We start from the raw sequence: 12,204 nt of genomic DNA, 5'->3' as shown, positions 1-12,204 counted from the left end.
ACATCATATCACATTCGACCTTCATAGTTGATTGATATTTCTAATACCTCATCAAAAAGTAAAAAAAAAAATAAAAATCTCAAGCAAAACTATGAAAATTAAATTTGCATTTAGTAGGATAAACTACATGAAGGGAACTCATGGAGCAGTGAAATTTAATTCTCTAAAGTCAGTCGATACTTAAATATACAAAATAGAGTCAAGTGGTGTCATGACAAGAGAAATGTAGCAAATCTTGACACAGATGAAGACTCTTGATCCCAATACAGAATGGGAATGCTTTAAAGGGACAGAGGTTCTTGATGTTCTATGTATAAAATTCTCTCCACTCTCCTCATGTTTTGACCTCTTTCAGCATTTACAATGCCTCGCCACTTATGTGGTGAGAAAGAAAACTGTGTAATAGTTCTTGCACTCTGTTTTCAAAAGCCTCAAATGACTAGAATATTTGTTTAAATATTGCTAATGGTATTGTCTGAGTTATGTTTTAGTTCTTTTTTAGCATTTTGATAATGATATCAAATTAATTGTTGGACTTGTGATTTATTTAAGAAAAAGTGTGAGTTGCAATGTAAGTGTTGTATTAGGTAGCAATGGGCTACCTAATACATGATATAATAACCTCAAGTAAAAATTAGGGATATACCAATAAATCAGTCAGCTGATTTATCAGATATGTCACAGTGTCAGTTATATAACAAAAAAAATCTATATTGACCAAAATCGGAATTAGCATGTCTGGCTTTTTCAAAGGTCGGTGATTGGCCAAAAAACTGGAGTAGGTGCGTATAAATGTGAAACAATTACTAGCTATTGTCCTATTCAGCTTAATACAGTCTGGAAAGTGGACTTGTAAACAAGCTGCATGATGCTGAGTCTTGGAGCTGCATACCGTGGGGTGGGTTATTTTGTTACATTCCAGGTTACACCCTATTTTACTTTGGCTCTAAGGTCTTGTTATGCAACTCAGAAGGCCAGCCATCCTCCCATTCCACAGTATCTAGCTAATTACGCAAATTATAGCACTTGGCATTTTGTTTATTTCTCTCTTTCCAATTAATTTTACACATCATAGAACCAGAAGGAGGTAAAAAAGTAGAAATAAAAAAATAGCTGATTCTACAGAAGACGAGTTGCTTGGTAATGTGTAAATACTGCAATGAATATCTAATGTGGTACATCTATTACATAATCGTTAAATTTTCGTAAATGATGTGGCTTGATGAATTTCATTTCTTTGCTTCTCCTCCCAGTTTTTGTCATAAAATAAACCAGTTATTGTGAAACCAAAACCAAGAAATATTCCACATTGCAGGGAAACAAAAACAAGGGCCTAGACACCCTGAAGAGTATGTCAAGTTTTATACAGCTAAACTGATGTCAACGTCTCTTGTTAGTTAGTATGAATGAGAAGAGGTGAAACGGAAAGTCAGTTTGATTATTAGGTTATGTTTATATGTGTTTCCGTGAGTTCTTTTTCTTGAGACAAGATAGCAGAGCAGAAAAAGTTATGTGTATACACGATATAAAAAGACATAACCTTTTTTTTTTTCATGGTAGCGTTAAATCAGACTATACAGTTCCTGTTTTATGTCATGTAAAATTATCTTAATTGTCTCTATTTGCTCATTTTAATGTGAGATAATTAATTACTTCGTAGGGGCATTTGCAGTCATGGGAGTCCAACCTTTTAATCGTCAACGTCTCTTTGGGGCTCTGCGGGAACATGTGACAGTGGGAAGGTGGAACAGCTGCCCTCCCCCTCGCCTTGAGCTGAAACACGGGCGTGAAAAGATAACATCCTCCCCTGCAGTGGCCTACTGGAGGAATCAAGAAGTCAGGCCCATTCCTTGCTTGACTAGACGGGGGCTGCTTTGTCTTGGAATGCCCCTCGAGCAGTTGCATCAACAAGAAGTGGGACCCTGAAGGTGGAACCGGCCTCAGACCTGTGATCTGCTTTTATTGGGATGCAGAAGAAGCAGGGCAAGGGTAAAGCCTTTACTTTAATGCAAGGGGTCTCTGTTTTTTGGTGCACAAGGAGTTTTACGGGCAAAGTCTCATTAGTTGAATCGTTTGAGGTTTAGGGATGAAATTTAAAACCCTGCCTTTGATTAATAGTAGCGATCCCAGTCTCCTTAAGTTTGTTCCTGAGGAAACGCCTATGTCTCACAAGGCGTGGGCGCTCCACGCATGACCAGGCTGTGATACTTGAGGAATTTCTTTTGTTTTTTTTGTTTTTTTCTCTGTCACAGTACAGGTGGACTGTTCGGGGTCAGATATCTTCTTTGTGTGTATATATATATGGGTGGGTGAGAGGGTGTTTAACTCCCTCTGGCTGCACAGTGGTGAGTGTAGGAGGGGCCATCTCCTCAGCCTGGGTGTGAGTCAACTGCCTCCAGTCAGAGTTGTCTCAGCTGAGCTGGAGCTTGAGTCTGAGAAAAACTACAAACTTTTTTTTTTTTTTTATCCACACAAGAAGTGATTTTGTTTGCTTACTGATATGCTCACAAAGAGCCTATTTTTGGGATCTAAGTCGGGAATATTTCATCGGAGCTGTTGACAATGCAGGGGAAAGCTGGTAAAGCTACAAAGAAGGAACTGGTCATTGAGAGTCCGCAGCAATACAAGAATCCAGCTGAGGCTGAGGTGGACTCAGCGCCGCAGGTGGTGGTAAGTACTCACTCTAGGATGTAGCATGATATATATATATATATATATATATATATATATATATATATATAATATATATATATATATATATATATATATATATATATATATGAGTATTTGCTTTATTTTATTACATTTGTTCTCCTCTACTTGAACGTCTTTCAGCACACAGTGCTGCCGAAGTTAACCGCGGTTATAAAGCACCTAAAGCAGGTGTCATGTGAGCATCTCACTTTTTTTTTATCCGTTTCATTACCCATAATGCTGCCAGCTTGCATTTAAACATTATTTATTAACTTTCAAGAAAGTTGAACTTTCACCAGCACTTTACTACCGGCACGGAAGGAAGTTCAGAGTTTGTTTTTATAGAGCGTTTTGGCTTGTAAAAAAAAAACTTAATGCGGCTCAAAAGTCAGTGATGATGACAGTGATAATTTTCCTCTCCGTGATGACGGTGTTCAGTGCTTGGGGCTCTGCAGAGTAATTCAAATGGTCCTTGGCTGAATGTATTGGTTAGTGGAGGGGCACTACACAGCACCATTGTTTCAGGCTGTGTGACTGATGGGAGGAGTAGGAGCCTCAGATAAACAGCTGCTGGATGTATGGAGGGATTGGAAATGATTGCTTCAAATATTCCTGTTTTTTTTTCCTGTTTCCGAAAACTTCTTGGTTTACCCTGCTGAAGTGAACAATTTTTGAAATTATAAACATAAAACTTACCGAATGAACCACCAGCTGTGGCTGCTGGTTTAGGTTTGTAATCCTGCTGGAAGACGGAGAAAACAACACTGAGATTTTGTTCAAGACGATGTGAAGTGTTGGCACTTCTTCGAGTAATGCTTGCAGGTTTTATTTTTTTCTCATATGACCAAAGAATCTTCTTCCACATATTTAATATCCCCTTCTAGATAGCTTGTGACAAACCTGCCTTGTTGTAGCTTTCTGACAATAGAAAGTTACAACTTTCTTATTCTCGTGTTATTCACAAATCTTGCCCTAATGGCAAGATTTAAGTGCATGACATAAAGTTATCACGTCTGCAAAATGTCCGACTTGACTTCTGGATCCCTGCAGCTCCTCCAGAGTTACCCTGGGCCTCATGGGTGGTCTTCTGATTAATGCCCTTTCTCAAGCCTCTAAATGGAGGATGGTGGGCAGCTGTGTCTTTCCTGTGTTGTTCTTTTATTTTCTGAAGCTGGACAGAACAGTGTGTGATGACAGGTTTAAGTTTGGATATTGTGTTATAATTCAATCCTGTTGCCTGACTTTATCCCTGGTCTGCCTGCTGTGTTCTTTGGTCTTCATCATTCTGTGCATTCACCAGTGTTCTCTAATCTCTGACACTTTTTAAGAGCTAGGTTGATACTGCGTTTTAAAGCTGAGATTAAAACAATGTGCTACTTTCCTTTCAGTTCAAAATAGTGCACCATGTCCCATTGGTCTATTATAAAATCCCTACGAAACATGCTTAATTTAGAAGTTGCTACATTAAAGTTTAGTTTGTCTGCAAGAATCTGCAGTGCACTTGAATGTGTGGAAACAAACCTCAATATTTCTATTATTTTGGTCTACATCTGCCTTCTGAAGTACTTTGTTTATCTAAGGGAATATCAAGAAGTTTGAAACTCGTCTACTCACTGTGGTCAGGTCTTTGGTGAAAGAGAATGACCAAGCACCTGAAAATGCATGTCCATTGTCTTACTCAGTGCTGAGTTTACTGAATGGTTGACCACTTGGAATCCCTGACAAAGTAATGTCAGATGAACTCTGTTCTAATGAACACAGAGTGAAAAAAGAAAAGAAATGCCAACAACCGAGCAGCTTTAGGAATTAATGGTTGGAAAAGCTAAATGCAAATATTATGATGGGGTCGGGACAGTTACACTTTGAGACATTTGGTGCTTGGTTTTGAGTCGTGCAGACTAATTTTCAGTACCTCATTACTCTCACAGTTTGCCTTGGTGTCAGGGTGTTGAATGTGTATCTTTGTTGATACTCCAATCCCTTTTCTGTCTTAGATAAACCTTCCAGGGTCCATTTGATCCCTGATTTGGTCTTCTTAGTCTTGTGTCCAGAATATAGCTTTATTTGGATGCAAAACTGGGTGTGCCAAATGTACCTTAAACAACTCGTCTGATTATGTCAGAAGATTTAGGAGGATTTAGAAGTGAGACACAGATTAGGACACATCTTGTCTTTCGGATATCATGAATTCCTTCCAGGCTTACCTGTATTACATGCAACAATCTTGGTGTCCATCTTCTCACCTTCGCTCCAAATTGATGCATAACTGCATCAGAAAGGCATACTTACCAGAAGATATTTTGACTTAAAAATACTGGGAAACTCAGTTATACTACGAATATAGAACTGCCTTATATGCAAGACCTTACAGTACTGTTTTGGGTGCCTGTTCTGTCAATTTTTTCACCGTTTTTAAGCCTGTCAATATCCATGACTCTTTCTCTGAGGTCATGCAAGATGTTATCAACTCCAGATGTGGAGGCGATGAGTGATCCGTGCTGTCACTCTGCCCTGAAGTCTGCTTAAGTGTCACTGTTCATTTTTCACTTTGCTGCCTCCCTGGGCTCTTAGGTTTTATCCTTCCGTCCCGTCGGTTGCCAGTGTTGACAGCTTACTCTACATGTAATGGCCTTCTGTATCTTTACAACTTACAGACGTCCGAAGCAGTTTTGGCTAAAGCATGGATACATTTTTCTGATTGATCTTTACCACAGAAAGTCAAAGGTATTTGATCTGATTTGTGGAGGATGACTTGTTGAATGCTGTGCTACAGCTGGTGTGTCGTGTAATTGTTTCCATGAGAGTACTGTTGCTCCCACAAAGAGGTTAGGCTCATCAAACCAGCTCCCACTGTCCGAATAGTTGTCTTTTTCTCTGCACATTTGGAGTCCTTACTGACTTGTCACTACTTATCTGGGAAATAAACCACCTACATACCCAACATAACAGCACAGTCGGTTTAGTTTATGCAGAGTTTTAGTCTCTGTATATTCTCTTAGTCCACAGTTTTTTTTACTGTGATTCCTTGTAGAGATGGGGACACCATGAGACTTTTTGCAATTTAAGTCAGACTTAAATTGCAAAAAACCAAGGCTTAATTAACATTGCAATCCAACAATATGATTTGGACAGAAGCTCTAAAGGCTGTATAAAGGATACAAGACTGGACTATGATTTGTGATCTGAAGATTTAAGATGTAACTCAGATTTATCCTCTTAAAACTTGAATTTCTCTCAAGTTTGACACTCATTCAGACCTTCCACACGTTCCTTTGTTTTGTAATTTACAGTGTAATATAGCTTAAATCACATGCGTAGACGTGACTATTTTTAAATGGAGATTAACTGCATGGTTTCCTATTAATATTTCAAGTCCAGCTGCTATTCAGTGTGATATACTGTAAAGAAGGGAATGTTGGAACACTGTGATAAACAGATGTTATTTACATCATTGCAAAGACATTTACATCTTTAATTTAAAATAATTTATAGCACAAAGCATTTAGAAGTTTAACAAAAACAGGTGGAAGCCATTTTCTAACATTTTTTCCAAATACAAATTTTGTTTGCTTATATTTCTAATAGAGTAAATATTACATTTTATTGTTCAAATTAATTTCTAACAATTCATCAGAGTACCTTTGTGTGAAGAGTTAATGCCATGAAAAGAGAGAAAATGTTAAATATACAATATAATTAATATTTGTTTTCTATAAAGTTATTTAGACCAAAAGTAGACCATGAGCTTAATTTGGACAGAATGAAATCTGAACTTCTCTGCTTTAGTGGCAGTTCTATGTATTTTGTTAGAATGCAAATGCAGGTTTTTGTATTATAATGCCTAATAAGTGAGATCAAACATTTCTAAGTTCTCTTTTCGCTATGTTTATTTTGCATCTTTCCAGTTACTGTTATTTTCCTTGGCAAATATTTTGCGAGGCCTTTTGGATGCCTGCGATGTATCTTTATATTAAGCAGCAAATGAGCTGAAAAGAGTTTTGACTCTTGAAAAGTTTAATGTGTCACAGACATTAATATTTGGCATGTAAATAGGAACGTGGGGTCACACCTCAAAAACTTCTCAATCTGTATTGTTTGTTTAATCATTGTTGATGCCAGTCAGAGGTCTGCAATGTAGGTCATTGATCTTCGTCATCTCATTAATGAATCTGTTTCAAAACATTCCACTAATTGTGTTTTCCAGGTAAAACCAAAGGTGATTGAGCCGCTGGATTATGAAAATGTGCTGGTGCAAAGAAAGACGCAAATACTCAGCGATGTTCTCCGTGACATGCTGCAGTTCCCCCTGGAGGACTTTGAGGTGGGTTTAATGCTGTTTGATAGTCACGTCTGTATCGACTCTGGGTGTAAAGATAAATCCAGTGGACAAAACGTTTTTGGCTTTGGCTTTTCAATTATATCTGGAATTTTTGCAAGTACAAAAAAAAAAAAATGTAATGAATACCAAGTTTAAATCAAATGCATTTTTTTTACTGCTGTAATTCAGTCTAGGTTTCACAGGTCAAAACGTTGCACATTTTGAGACAGAACTGATATGAGTTTCTCCAGTTGCCCAGAAAAGATGTAAAATAAAACCTTTTTGAGACAGAACTGATTTTTCTTCATGGTTTGTGAAACCTATAGGGCTACTCGATTATGGAGGAAAAAAGTATAATTTATGAAGAACAGTCACATGCCCGCTCAACAATTGAGCAACTAAGACTCCATTTTGACCCAAAGAAATCTGATCAATCTCTAGAAATCATTACATGCTGTCAAGTCTCACTAAAAAGTTGTGAAAGTTGTGAACAGTTGGTCTGTTGGGCAGCAGTGAAAGAGATGCTAACTTTAGCGGCTATTGGTTAGCTAGTCACAGTATTGTCAGAGACCGGGCCCATAGTATTAGCTTAAATTTTCTTCACCAGATAGTCATATGTTGACAACATCAAGATAAAACTTTGTGAGACAGCTCTCACCTTGATGACAAATATCACTAAATATAGTGTGATATTGTTACAACCCTAAACTGACTAATAAATCTGGCTCTTGTTAGTGGGAAACAAAATTCAAACTGTAATAGTGATGACAATTTAGTGCAGCCCGTATGTGTAATTCTGGGAGCCTTTGTTTATGTTGAGAATATGATGCAGCACTATGAAGAACTTGTTATGATAATAATCTATTTATAATGATGAGTCTAAAAAGGGTGTATTCTTCTGGTCTTGCCTCACCCTATCTCTACGAGATTTTGCACCTGCACTCCTGTTCTTGGTCAGCTGATTAGCTGTTGTAGGAGCTGCCTCTGGCCTGCAGCTCATGGCAGGTCAAACTTTTGCTCCCACATAATGGATTGCTTTGCTGCTGCATCTTCACAAGCCACTTATAAAGCTGATCTTAAGACCTACATCTTTGTTTTTAGCACTTGTCCCTGTGTAAGTTTCAAATTTTATTTATGTTGATTTTATTTCTACATTCAATCATTTCACTTGTTGTTCTCATTTGTTTTAATCAGTGTTTTTTGTTTGTTCAGCACTTCTGTCAGTGCCTGCTGTTTTTTAAAGTGCTTTATAAATAAAGCTGGCTTGGCATGGTGAATGCCCCTTATGATGTTTTTCTAGAAATATGTTTCCAAACCATAAAAATGTATTTTTACTTAGCTTGATTCTTTTGTTGTGCTTGTTAGTGTTTGCAGTGCTTTTACTGGCCCGGGTGGGGCTGTGTTGTGAATACTGGGTAGACTTTTCCTTTTGTTTATTTCTCTCTGTGCTCTAGCGTGTTAGGGGCAAGGGGCCATCTGCTTAATTAGCTCATTCTGTCCATTATGTTGTGTGAGAGTCAACGTTATCTCGAACCGCACCGTGCCGGACTCGCAACCTCTCACTGTTTCCACGCTGCTGCAGATGGAAAATACTAGAAATCTGTCCCAGAGCTTGTACCTCAGGAAATGGATGTCCTTCCTCAAGAGCAACAATGAGATGTACAGTGTGTCCTCAAGTCTGGGTCCAACTCCTCTGAACCCCTACTGCACAGTAAAGTTTTTATGGAGTCAGCCTTTTCCTGGTTATGTATACAATTTCCTCCAGAGACATAAGTCGTTATGATATTCCTCATGAAGACTTTCACATCTAACAAAATGTACCTTGGGTTAAGGAGCAGGAAGTGATAATTACTGACAGTATCTCTTACCAAATGATACAAGAAAGGACGAATATTTTTTTCTTTATTGGACTTTTCCGATTTACGAGTGCTGAGTAACAATAAAGCTTTGAGTTTATTAGCCCAGCCTGCTCCTGTGAAGATAAGATGTCAGTGTTACAACCGATGCGTTGTCAGAGAATGACAGGTGATTCTGACGGAGGAAAGAAAAACATACTGAGGCACGGTGATTGAACTTAACATCTGTTTCTGCCGGCCCGCCCTCTTGTTCAGACAGGACTGTAATCAGTTGACGTTTCAGCACGGAGATTCAGCAGCTGAAATTATGTAGAAAGCTGCTAAGTTCATGATGTAAGCCTTGTAAGAAGCTGCAAAACTACCTGAAAGAGATCCTTTGTTTTGTTCTACTCCTGTTTTAGTCTTGGGAAACACATTTTCCAAACTGGTTCATTAAGCATCATTTGCTGTTCTTTGTAAAACAAGCCCTATATCGCCTCAGTAGACTCTGATGGCCTTGTCTTGTGCCCTGGTTGAGTATCAATCACTTTGTTTGCATTTCTTGAGCCTGTCTTTTCCCACCTTAGTTAACGTGCAGCACTCAAATATAATATATTTAAAGTCTGGAATGTGAGGTCAATAATATTCCAACTAAAATGTTTAAGGATTCCTTTTGATCCCAGCAATTATTCTGCGGTCACCTAAGCACAGAAAAATGGCGACTTGAAGCCAATTTAAATGCTTCCTGTTACCCTTTTACCTATATGCTTGTTTATTTCTGCTTCCTGCATTGTAAAGATTATAATCTTTGCAGGAAACTTTGCTACAAGCAGGAAGAGGGATTGGCAGGTTTACTTAGGAGAGCATATAGAATTTCTTTCAGATGACACAACCAACACTTTTTACTTCACATAATTTTATGTTTTGGTTTGTGTGGAAGACAAAGACAAGCAGTGTCGCATTTTTTTGTGTTTTATCATTCAGGTCATCAACGACTCATGACTTGTCTGTGTTGAAAGAGTGTTTGCTTTCACCTCAGGCACTTCAGCATACCTGGGAACTCCACACTTTAGCAACAAAAGGTGATGCAAGTTGGAGACAAAGAATCCTCAACTTTAAAAGTATTACAAGTTACAAGCTAGATCTCTTAATTATAATTTTTTTTAAATACAGGTACAACTTGAGCAATGATCCAAAAAAAAACCCACCAGCATGTTTATATTTTACTAAGTTATTTATTATTCTGTGTTTATGATTTGCAAGGAACATTTAAATGTTAAAGGCTCAATTACAAAACTAAAAGTGATTCTGTCGTTTCACCCTGTTAGTAGTAATCAAAGTCCTGGGATAGCTTTAAACATAATTGGATTTGATGTTTTGTTACATGTGAAACACAACCTTTTTCAAATCTACGGGTCTTTCACTTCAAAGTCTGTAGTGTTGTCATAAAACATGTAGTTTGCTACAGACTGTACTCGTTCTTGATAAAATGTCTCCGGGCCCTTGACACATGACTAATGAATTGCTTCCCACTGGATTTGATCAGTCAGATGTTGATCTAACCTCAAATGCCCAATAATATTTGCAAGAACACCCAGAGCAACTATGACTCATTTAAATCACAATTCTGGGCTTTCTAGGAAAACGACATCCTGCTGCTTCACATTTTGTTTGATTTTCACTATTACAATGTTAGTGGAAGGTCTTCTGTAATTCCCCGTTTCTGATTCTTTAACTCTTTTGTTTTTCCTCACAGATTTCAACTTTGAGGCGCCAAGGGAGAACTCTGTACCCCACAGTGCCTGAAAATGCTGAGAGGGAGGCCCAGAGCCTGTTTGTCCAAGAGGTAAACTCATTTCACAACAAAAAGCAGCAAAATCAGATCTCAGCCAGTTTATCCTCATTCTGCCTCGTTAGGAGTTAACTGCTACCGAGTCATTTGCATATTATTTGTCGTGCTATTGTTTCATTTTTCTTCCAATGCCCAAAATGCTACCAAACAAATCATTTAAAAATGGTTGAACCTTCTTCCATACATGCTACATGTGAGCAATTGTTGTCAACCAGTGTCCATATTAGTTACTTCTGTCAACACAACAGACCAGCAGGAACTCAAGAACTACTTCCTTTCCTACTTCAAAATAAGAGTCTCAAGCAGAGCGACAGAGTGTCAGTCTTAAAGAGCCCAAACTGACGTCTTTGACTCAAAACGATTGTTTTCCTTAACTTTGCGAGACCTACGCCACTTTGTCCCAACGTCGACTCACGCCATTAGCCATTGGTATTTTAATTGTCATCTGTCCAGGAGGTGTTGACAAGGAAGGAAGCAAATATTTCTTTTTGTCTGTGATGGATCTTGTCTAAGCTTGCAGTATTCATCTCTTCTCAGTCAAATTAAAATCCTGGGAAGCATTTTGAAGTAAAATGTGTTAAACATTCATTTAGAGCTGACCAAATCTCTAAAATCTAACCAGTAAGACCATATACAGCGCTGCTACTCCTTTAAAGAGCCACGCAGCAGCTGCGTGCTGACAGTCCACCTTCCAGGTCACAGGTCAGTGATTAGAGAACGGCGTGTATGAAGTCATGAAGATACCAAGACACAGCTCGAGTGTTGTGTGACATCACTCAGACAGCTGCACAGATTGAAAGCTTCTCCGTTTCTAATTCGTCTCCTGTTCAGGTTACGTTTCGTCTCCCAGCTGGGGCACTTCTTGTAAGCGCCACGCATTTCTGCTGAACAGATACCTCTGAGCTGCTCCTGTCACTGGCTCTAACAATGAACAGATGTCCACTTTCCAAGTAAACGAGGATAGTGATACACTCCCTGCCGAGGCATGGTCAGACCGAGGTGGAGTCACCACACACTCCTTTTCCGCTAATTTTCTGAAGAATGTTGTGTTGAGATTTAGTTTTTTTTCTGTATCTGTGGAATTTCAAGGCAAAAGTTCACTTTGAGGTTGTCATCTTGTTAGTATCATTTTAGTATCGCGAGCATCAAATTCAATGGCTGTAGGTCAGATAACATAAAAAAATTTGCCATCTTGTGCAAAAGGTTTCCAAAGCCAAGAATAAAGACACATTTTAATAACACAAAAAAGCATAAACTATTATTCTACAGCAGCTCTGAGATGCAGTCTCACATCTTTAACCTGTTGTAGATCACAGACCTTCCCTTTAAAGATACCGAGAGACTGTTTACTAAAATTATTTAAAGCAATTAAGTCATTTATTTGCAAATTCATATAAAAAATCCCTTGTCTGAAGAGCTTTTGTGAGGAAAGTTGCACCTGTCACATTTCTCGATGCCAGCAGAGAGAGTTGCCTTTAAAAGTCAATGTGACTCCTTTTTTAGCA

The 12,204-nt window shown here is 38.3% G+C and overlaps 1 protein-coding gene across 13 annotated transcripts in view; it reads left to right on the top strand.

The window, feature by feature from the left end:
* zmp:0000001200 (dedicator of cytokinesis protein 9) overlaps positions 1-12,204 on the top strand; it is an 82,676-nt gene that overhangs the window by 32,729 nt on the left and 37,743 nt on the right. For 9 of the 13 annotated variants that reach the window (XM_081603567.1, XM_081603583.1, XM_008398581.3 and 6 more), the window contains exons 2-3: positions 6,899-7,015; positions 10,604-10,693. In XM_081603567.1, coding sequence (XP_081459693.1) covers positions 6,899-7,015; positions 10,604-10,693 — 207 coding nt within the window. Of the gene's footprint in view, positions 1-1,854; positions 2,671-6,898; positions 7,016-10,603; positions 10,694-12,204 lie in introns of those variants that run through there. The other 4 variants (XM_081603578.1, XM_081603570.1, XM_081603580.1 and 1 more) reach the window with 4 other exon arrangements.

Source organism: Poecilia reticulata, chromosome 2 (assembly GCF_904066995.2).
Source record: "Poecilia reticulata chromosome 2, P_reticulata-male-v2, whole genome shotgun sequence".
Lineage (NCBI taxonomy): Eukaryota > Metazoa > Chordata > Actinopteri > Cyprinodontiformes > Poeciliidae > Poecilia > Poecilia reticulata.
Note: the sequence above shows the minus strand (reverse complement) of the source record. Positions and strands in the feature narration are given on the sequence as shown.